At 43.7% G+C, this 10,122-nt stretch overlaps 1 protein-coding gene across 1 annotated transcript; it reads left to right on the top strand.

The window, feature by feature from the left end:
* Positions 1-903: 903 nt before the first annotated feature.
* DNAJC25 (DnaJ heat shock protein family (Hsp40) member C25) lies at positions 904-9,094 on the top strand. Its single transcript, XM_088460083.1, has 4 exons — positions 904-1,298; positions 2,211-2,363; positions 4,886-5,356; positions 8,787-9,094. Exons 1-4 carry the CDS (start codon positions 963-965, stop codon positions 8,907-8,909), a joined length of 1,083 nt encoding a protein of 360 aa, XP_088316209.1. The 5' UTR covers positions 904-962; the 3' UTR covers positions 8,910-9,094.
* Positions 9,095-10,122: the final 1,028 nt, after the last annotated feature.

Genomic DNA, 10,122 nt, shown 5'->3' with positions numbered 1-10,122 from the left:
CACTGTGATTGCACGCGCCTCCATAGGATTGCATGGTGCGATCGCACTGCACGCCATAGAGTACCGTAGCTCATACCTGCCAATTGTCCCGTTTTTTGGGACTGTCCCGCTGTCCCACCCGCGGGCCGCAGTGTCCCGCGGTGTGGGGGAAAGTTGGGGGAAGCATACACCGCTGCCCTGCATAGTAGAGCAGCGTGTACGCAGAGCAAGAATAGATGCTGTGCTCGCAGATGTCCCGAGTGGAGCTCTTCAAATGTTGGGAGGTATGCCGTAGCTTATGCGGGCAATCACATGGTGCGATGCGTGCGCACATTTGTAGCGCGATCGGCAAAGATGTAGCACGACACATCTGTAATCTGAATCTCTTTCGTAGGTTTGTTTGTTACATCTCCCCTTGTGTCTGTCGGTAATTTAAAAATATTGCTGAAAAAAATGCATTGTCTCTTTTATAAATTCAATCCAATACAAAAAAAATGATTTGTTGAAATTACTTTAAAATGTGACTGAGTAAATGAGTGGAACCTCAACAATGTAATTTCTACTTTTACATTTCACTCATTTTACAGATCTATATAAAACGTTACCTAGTTGCCTGCGCACGCACACACCATGTTATAATGTATTATACTACTGACACACCATGTTATAATGTATTATACTACTGGACCCTGTTCATGTAAATGAATTGCTTTAAAAATTTTACTGAATTACAGACAAGCCCAACAATAAAAAAACCAGTGGCCCATGTGTTATGTCCTGTCAGTACTGAGCATGTGTATGTGCACTAGTCAACTATATGCATTCCTTTAACTGAAGAAGATCTAACCGCAACCGTATCCACTGCCTGAGCATCAGTCCTGTCCATCTGTCTTGCTACTAATAAAGTTACTTGAATGAGCGGATGATCCAGCGGCTGCGGCTCCTCCCCGGTGTCACGTTGCACCCCGGACCCTGCTGCTGACATGGCGGCCCCGGGGAAGGTGGAGGGGGAAGCGGCTGCGTGCGGTGTCCCTCTCCTCCTTCCCGGGCCCTCCATGTCACCCAGGCTAGTCCTCCTGCTCCTGGGCCTAGCATGCCTGGTTCGCCGGTGTGCCGCCCTGCCAGAGGGTCTGTACTGTGGGCAGCAGGTGTGCTATGATGTGCTGGGAGTGAGCAGAGACGCCGAGAAGGCGGATATAGCCCGGGCGTACCGGCAGCTGGCCAAGAAGTATCACCCGGACCGGTACCGGAGCAGCGCGGACAAAGAGGTCGCACATAGCCAGTTCCTGCTGGTGGCCACAGCCTACGAAACGCTGAAGGTGATCACTGGGCTGGGGGGCGGTGTGTACTTTGTGTCTCCGTGTACACACGCTAGTAGTGCCACAGCGGGCATCGGTGCCCCTCTCACTAGGCATGGCGCAGCAGCAGCGCCCGGTTGGCACAGAAGTGTTCCTGAGCAGCGCTGTGTGTGTGATGCGTTGTCACATTCCTATTGGCCTGTTAGGCTGCAGTCCCCCTGCCAGAACCATGCACCACCAGTTATTTCTTTTTGTTGTTTTGTTTTTTTTTTCTAACTAATGTTTCACTTTTTATACATTTGGGGCGGTATCCAATTAACCCCGAACATTGTTCAAGCACTGATGGATCCCATGGGGCTATGCAATTAGCCCTAAAGTGCTCCCCGACGCCGGCACTTATCGTGGTTTTTTTAGGGGGACCTGATGTCTTTAGAAATAATACACGAAAAATGCAGTTTTATCGTCGCTACAAGGGTGAAATCACATAGGTCTGTCACGGATCCAATTTTGTTTTTTTCTACTGAAATAACCTATTTTGTCCAAAATAATAGGATAGATAAACGACTATGGCTAATTGGATACCCCCCTTAGAATTACATGGTAGATGTAAAAGTTTGCCTGTCCATAAATAATAATTTGCCTTACTGGCATAGGCTAGTTCTTTGCTGCATGATGCAACATATGATAGAGATGTTGTGGAAAGTAGTGTATAGCTCTATTACTAGTTTTAAATTATAAAGAACAGTGTACCTGTTCTGTTGATGCATATCATATAAATATTTACTTGTATAAGTTACACATTGATCCAAAGTGCTCCTTTTCATAAAATCTTTTCTATTAATGGCACCACTGTTATTTGCTAGTGCCACTGTCGCCATGTAATAAGTTTATACATTTTCTGATATAAAATCTATTTCTATTGCTTCCTGTCAGGATGAAGAAACACGGAAAGATTATGATTACATGTTGGATCACCCTGAGGAGTACTACAGACATTACTATAATTACTACAGTAGGAGACTTGCACCAAAAGTGGATGTGAGGCTAGTTATCCTGGTTACAGTGTGTGTCATATCACTTTTTCAGGTAATAGTTCCACCCAAGCAAAGAAATGCCATCACTCCAATGCAACTAGTTATAACCTTCACACATTATGATAAAGCATGTGACGTTTCGGCCATTACGCACCCAAGTTAAAGGAAATCAGTTTGCCAGAAATTGACATCAAAGTGCGCATACAATGCAATCTATAACCGCAAATGTTTAATGGTGGATGTGCTAATTTATGTAACATTGCAGATAACAGAAAAAAAGATAATGTAGGCTCATTCCGTGAAAATATTGGCAGTTACAGAAAAAAACCTTTAGTTTTAAAAGTTATGATAAATTAAAGTGTATTTGGTTTTATAAATGATTCATCAATTTCATGGAACGAGCCTGTAACAAGTGAATTACCAATGTAACAGATTTTCCTTTAACTACATACATAAGGGCCGATTCAATTTGGAATGTTTTTCAGAGCCATGTTGCGTGGTATTTGAACAAATCTATACTTGTAATGCAGGTTAAACCATGCAGAGTGAGAGCTACATGAAACAGTGCAAAAATTATCCATCCCTTAAGTGCTAACAGCAAGTGGTCATAATAGTTGATTCAATTCAGCGCAATGTTGAATAGCCCCAAGACATAGCGCCCGGAGCTAGTCAAATGACCGTGCTGTTTAGTCCGACTACACGATTTCTTCTCGCACCCTCCTGAGGTGCGAGCAGAAATCTGACCTAAGTGCTGGCCACGATGCTGTTTTCCTGCTTAGCGTGGCGCTAACCGCCTCGTGGCCGGCACTTTAATTGGAGAATGTCGTTTAGCGCAACTAAACCCTGCTTTAGGCGCAGTAACCGGCTTTCTTAGACTGAAGTGGTTTTAGTCGGACTTAACAGAGTGGTGCATTGAATAGCTACGGTAACTCCTTCCCGGTGCTATTCACATCGCACTGAAATTGAATCGCCTCCCATGAAAGCAAAATAGGCCGTTATAAATGTATGTGGGGGGATCAGTATGACTGACGTCCGGCAGTTCAAATCTCGACGCCGGAAGATCGGCAGTGAAGATCCCGACAAGGTAAGTAAATTAACTCTTTCTAACCCTCCACCCCCCAATCCTCCTTTAGGGCTGCCTAGCCCTAACCTCCCCCCTGTATGTGCCAGACCCTAACCCCCCACCTCCACCTGAACCTAACCCTCCCGGGGGTGTGCCTAACCCTACATTCCCCTAGTCGTACCCTCCCGGTGGGTGCCTAACCATAAATGTGTGTATGCCCCCCCCCCCCCCCCCCCCCCCGCCGCTGTCCGCGCCCAGCTTACTTTCGTTCAGTATGCCGTGCGTCGGGCTCCCGGCGTAGGGATAATGATAGGTGTCGGGATTTCGATGCCTATCATTAAACCCCTGCCAGGATTTGACAGTCGGGAAGCCGGCGGTCGGCATTTAGACCGTCTGCTTCCTAACTACATCCCGTATGTGGGTTTTCAAATCTGTTAATTATAAGCAGCATTTGCAGGAAACAAGTAATTTAATTTTGGTTATACAGGCAGCGTGGTTTGGCTGTTCAGTATGTGACACTATCACTTGCAGGAGAGATGATTTGCAGGGGAAGTGAGAAGTGAGTGTTTGACATTTCATATTTTATTACTGAAAACGTCAGCAGCTGGCATTAGTATTTTGTAGGATGTTTCTGGAAGTGTTTGGTAACAGACATGTCTATTAGTATTGTTTCATGTCTGGTTTTAAATAAACATAGGGTCTAATTCAGCAGGATCGCAACTGCGTAATCACACACAATGAATCTGCGAAAATATGCTAATGCCTGCCACCTCTCAGCCAGCATAGAGACACCCACTACCGCTTTCTCACATCCGTAATACCTCGCATTCCTGCGTATACATCGGAGAACATCGGTCCCCCACGCACAATTACAGAAGGTCTGACCTGTCTCAGAATTTGCAAGTCTCGTCGCACACAGTGAGTACTCGGGCTGCGTAGGCAATTGCAGTGGCTAATTTATGCACGCCCATGCAACTGCGTTCAAATGGACTGGCATGCCTGTGCTTCGGCACATCACCATCCCCCAAACGCTCACTGCCTGTCACTCACTCTACGATGGATTCTACAGTGCGTCTGTAATCGCAGTGCTGTGCATGCACAGTATGCAACAATCGGCCGATCTGCGTACGCTGTTGCAAACGCGATCCATGCTGAATCAGGCACATAGTCTTGTAGTACTTGGCAGTGTACAGAGTTTCTCTCATGATTGATTATCTTAACATTAGATACATTTGTTTTTGTAGCTTACTTGGTATAATAGAGGTAGAATTGCTGGCCACTTTACTGTTAGTTCTCTATAGCCTTAGCGTGCTAGGCTTTGTATGGAGACAGGCTACACTTAAGCTGGCTTGGAACATATTGCTCTGAAAAAAAAATCGCCTATCATCCAGTTTCTGGTAATGTTAATAGATTTGTAATGTATTGCAAATATGTTTATAAACATGTTTTTCTGTATTTACTGAACACTATATTTATGTTGCTCCAATTTAATTGTCCTTAACTTTTTTTAGTTTTATAGCTGGAGGAGTAGATACAACGAAGCCATTAAATACTTATCAACAGTGCCAAAGTACCGAATACAGGCCACTGAAATAGCAAAGCAGCAAGGACTGATGAACCGTGCAAAAGAAAAGGGGAAAAACAAGAGATCTAAAGAAGAAATTAAGGAGGAAGAGGAGGAGATCATCAGGGACATTATTAAGAACAAAATAGACATCAAAGGTGGCTATCAAAAGCCACAGCTATTTGATATCCTACTCTTCCAAATTATCTTCTTCCCTTATTATTTGTTCAAATATATCTCCTGGTATGCCTGGTGGATATATACATTCAGCATCAAAGGAGAGGCGTATGGGGAAGTGGAAAAACTCTATCTCATCCGTAGAAATATGAGAATGTCACAGTCTCAGTTTGATAGTTTAGAAGATGATCGGAAGAAATTGTTTCTTGAGCAGGAACTGTGGAAAAAAGAGAATTATGAAGTAAGTGGAGTATGAACTCGTGTGGTAGCTCTGTGCAAATTATCTTGATTTAGTTGCGGTCAACATTTGTTAAAGTCGCTATTGCTCATAGCCACATGTGATGAAGTAAAATGGTCCTTAATGTTCTGTAAATGTTAACATAACCGCATTCTAGGTGCATAATTAAGGGAGAACATATAGCCATTTTTTGCCACTCTGCACAGTCCTTCCTGAAATACATTCCTGAAGTGTGTTGTCCACGTACAATGCTTTTGTCTTTGTGACTGGTGGTGTTCTTATAGAGAAGTGATAAGCCCTGAGGTTGTCACTGGTGGATGAAAAGATGAATAATTATTTTAAACCTACCCTAACAATGCAATGGTTATATAATTTTGCACAAGTAAATATTAGACTTAAATCATATTGTATTAGATGAGCAGTTGATACTAATCTAAAACCCTTAAAGTCTCAATTCATGGTTGCCAACTAATGTGTGTGTGTGTGATGATAAATATTGATTGAATGCTAATTTGGATTTGGTATCCTGTGTTTTGATTGAAAGAAACTGGTAGGCCATTGTATTGTATCCAGGGGCGTCGGAACGATATTATGTCGCGCAGCCAGCCCAGGAACTCACTGTAACGGCGGCCGTAGACAGTCAGGGGCTGTGCTTTATAGAAATAGGCTGCAGAGCCCCTATACTGTATGGAGAAGGAGGTGTAATGTGCAGTTATCTTACAAGACCGCACATTACACCTCCTCCATGCGGTGCAGGAGCCATGCAGCATATTGCACAGACCCTGAATGTCCACAGCCACTGCGCCTTTCAAATCTTGGGGGGGACAAGCCGACCCTTTGCCCCACCCTGTTCCGACGCCCATGATTGTATGCAAACTAGGCAGTCAGTATTTTTAAATAATTTGTTGAATTCATAGTATGTTAGTAAAATTCTTAGCAACTATGGGGGGTATTCAATTCTGAATCGGCGATACATTATTTTCGCCTATTTCAATTATCCCCGTATTCAATTTCAAAGACTTTTTAGCAGGTTCAAAAAGTCTTTGGAAAAAGCGGGGATAACTTTTCACCATGTTTTACATGGCGAAAAAAAGTGCAGAATTGGGATATAGGGGTGCAGGTGTTTTCTAGAATAGGATATTAGCGGCAGGTCCATTTTTGCAGAATTTAAAAAAAAATAAATTACTTTAGGGACTTAAAAATATGCTAGTACCCATTTTCATGTACCCCAAATTTTAATGGGACCTCTTAAAAAAAAAAAAAAATGCTCTTCTGCATCACTTCAGTGTCGGGAAAAAACACCTGCAGCGGCTATTTAAAAACCCGACTTTCTTTTGAAGGCAAAAACGGGATGTAGTTAGGAAGCATCTTTAGGGGAGTCATACAATTATTTCCCGAAAATTCCAGTTTTTTTCGTAGATCCCAATTCGCCGGGTCCCGTTTTCACTGAGTTTAAATTGAATACGGGGATAAAGCGGGCACGCGCCCGATACTTTATCCCTGGAAAAGCTCCGATGTGGAGCGAAAAGTCCAGCACAGACTGTTCGCTCCCAAATTGAATACGGGCCTATATGAATGGAATCTAGAATTAATTTTTGGGGGAAGTAATATCTGCTAATTGACTAGATCTCCTCCTATTGGGTTACTGTAAGTATAAATAATAGCTTTAGGCTAATTCACACAAGTGCATTCAGAAAATGTGATCATATTGAAGTGGAATGTGACGACAGGAACAAACTGCTCAATAAATACTGAAGGCATCAGGATCTTGGATCTGAATGGCTGTACAACACTGCTGTACAAAGGGAAGGGAGCTCCTGGAGCTATTCAGTTCAGCGGTGTGTTTAGTCTTAGACTTGGAAATTAAGGTAGAGAATGCCGGTTCACACGCCTTAACCTTGCTCTTTAGTCGGAGAATGCGATTTCGCGATTAAAGTGCCGGCCGCGAGGCTGTTAACGCCACGCTAAGCCGGAAAACAGTCTCGCGACCGGTACTAAAGGCTGATTTCTCCTCTCACCCTCAGGAGGGTGCGAGAAGAAATCATTTAGTCGCCCTAACAGCGCGAATTGGATGGCTCCTTCAGCTCGCTCCTGGCACTATCAACAGCTTGCTGAATTGAATTCCCACCTATCAGAGCTAATAATATTACAAGGCTGTCTGAGCGGCGGATGTGTGTACAGGCACCTAAAACCCTGATCTATAGCTTTTTGTGCCTTTTTTTTTTTTCTTTTAAATGTTTCCATTTTGTTTGGATTATGGTTTAAGTAAGGTCTAGCAAAGCAGCTGTGAGACCTTACAGTAGTTCTCAGGGCACCCTAACAGCCCAGGTTTTAAGGATATCCATGCTTGAGCACAGATGACTTAATTAGTACCTCATTTATTTTGATTTACCGTATAAGCCGAGTTTTTCAGCACAAAAAATGTGCTGAAAAAGTCCCCCTCGGCTTATACTCGAGTCAAGTGTAGCGCTGACCGGACGGAGTTCGGTCAGCGCTACACACTGCCAAACACATAGCCGCCGGAGCCGGCAGCTATGTGTTTGCTGTAATCAGCAGCCGCTGAGAGTCTGTCAGACTCTCAGCGGCTGCTGCTGCTCCCACTGCGGGAGCCATCTTCCGGCTCCCGCAGTGGGTGATGGGAGACACGTCGTCATGACGACGTCTCTCCCATGCAAAGCGGCCGGAGGAGCGGACAGCGGCGGGACCAGGAGCGGACAGCGGCGGGACCAGGAGTGGGAGTTTCAGGTAAGTGTTTATTTTTTTTATTATTATCACGTCTCTCTCTACTTAGGGGGGGGGACTACAGGGGGCGATGACTACAGGGGGCACTACCAGGGGGCATTATCAGGGGGCGATTACTACAGGGGGCACTAAAAGGGGGGATTACTACAGGGGGCACTAAAAGGGGGGGATTACTACAGGGGGCACTAAAAGGGGGGATTACTACAGGGGGCACTACCAGGGGGGATTACTACAGGGGGCACTAAAAGGGGGGATTACTACAGGGGGCACTAAAAGGCGGGATTACTACTGGGGGTACTACCAGGGGGGGATTACTACTGGAGGCACTGAAAGGGGGGATTACCACTGGGGGCACTACCAGGGGGGGATTACTACTGGGGGCACTACCAGGGGGAATTACTACTGGGGGCACTACCAGCTGTTGCCATTTCCCACACTAGGCTTATACTCGAGTCAGTAAGTTTTCCCAGTTTTTTGGGGTAAAAGTAGGTACCTCGGCTTATATTCGGGTCGACTTATACTCGAGTATATACGGTAACCTGTGCTCAACCATGGATACCCTTAAAACCTGCACTATTAGAGTGCTTTGCAGGCATGGTTTGGGAACCACTACCTTAGGGAAAGGTACAGTTGTCTATTCTGTCAAAAATAATGCAAAGCTAACTAAAAACTCTATTCTCATTTCTATCAGATATACAAAAAAGAACAAGAGGAAGAAATGAAGTTAAAAATGGCTTCAGACCCACGATGGAAGAGATATAGGAGGTGGATGAAAAATGAAGGACCGGGAAGACTGACATTTGCTGATGACTGAAAGTCACATGGTGGCTTCGTGCTCACACAGATTATTTTTATAAAATAAAATATACATTTTGTATCTGCTGCATATGTGCAGTTATCAAATGCTTATATACAAATATTGGCATCTTTTTAATTTGTGTGCCCTTGGGCTAGCACTAGGCAATAAATGTTCAGTTCACTCTTCAAGTTAATAATCAATCTGATTTTATGCACTTTTTTTTTTATAAAGTTCAGAGGAACAGATATGGAAATTGTAATGGTGACAGCGAGCATGTAACATGCTCGCAAAGGGAGGTCCTGTAGGTAACTATAGCAATTAATAAAGACATTGACAGTCCTTAGCTAGTCTAAAGATGAAGGAAGGAGCTTGCTGTAAATAAAATACCCTTTAAAGTAATGAGCTTAAAGCACAAAGCAGAAGATGATATCATTTAATGCACAATTTCTCACATGCTCTGGCCTTTTCCTATTTTCTTAGTGATCATATCAGTAGTGTAATGCCATTGATTTCCTCAAATAAGTCCTATGGGAACCCACAACAGGAAATAGGAAACTGATCATAATAAGTATTTGTTGTTACTTGTAATATTTCAGGGAAGTGATTTAAGAGTATTAAGCAATGAGCAAAATGTCATGGTGCTAATTGGCAAAGTCATTCAGGGGTCTGTTTACTAAGCAGTGTTAGGAGAAAGAGTGAAAAGTGATAAGGTGCCAGCCAATCAGCTCCAAACTGTCATTTTGCAAACACAACCTGTGACATGGCAGTTGGGAGCTGATTGGCTGGCACCTTATCACTTTTCACTTATCACTCTGTCTCCTAACTCTGCTTAGTAAATAGACCCCTCAGTCCTGAGAGGACATGTCATGAAAGACAAATATGAAGCAGATGTGTTATTGAAGATAGGAGTCTGTTGCAGAAGGTGGAAAAGTCCACAGCCAAACAAAACAAGGCTCTTTGAAGCACCATGAGAGAAACAAGTCCAAACTTTAAAGAGATTGGTAGGAGTTGGAGCTTTATAAAGGTTGCATACAGGTTGATGTCTCTAAAGCTAGGTACACACTATGACATTATCTGTTCAATCTGGCCGGTTGGAACAAAAATCTGGTAATATATGGGAGCAGATGATAAATGAAGAAAACTAGACGTGTACACCGAGATAAAACACAATCACTTACTGTGCTGGTAGCACTGACTAAAGGTTAATTAGTTTAATAATTTGTTTACA

Source organism: Taudactylus pleione, unplaced genomic scaffold, assembly GCF_031769625.1.
Source record: "Taudactylus pleione unplaced genomic scaffold, aTauple2 ptg000967l, whole genome shotgun sequence".
NCBI classification, from domain to species: domain Eukaryota; kingdom Metazoa; phylum Chordata; class Amphibia; order Anura; family Myobatrachidae; genus Taudactylus; species Taudactylus pleione.
This window is presented reverse-complemented; position numbering and strand designations above follow the sequence as displayed.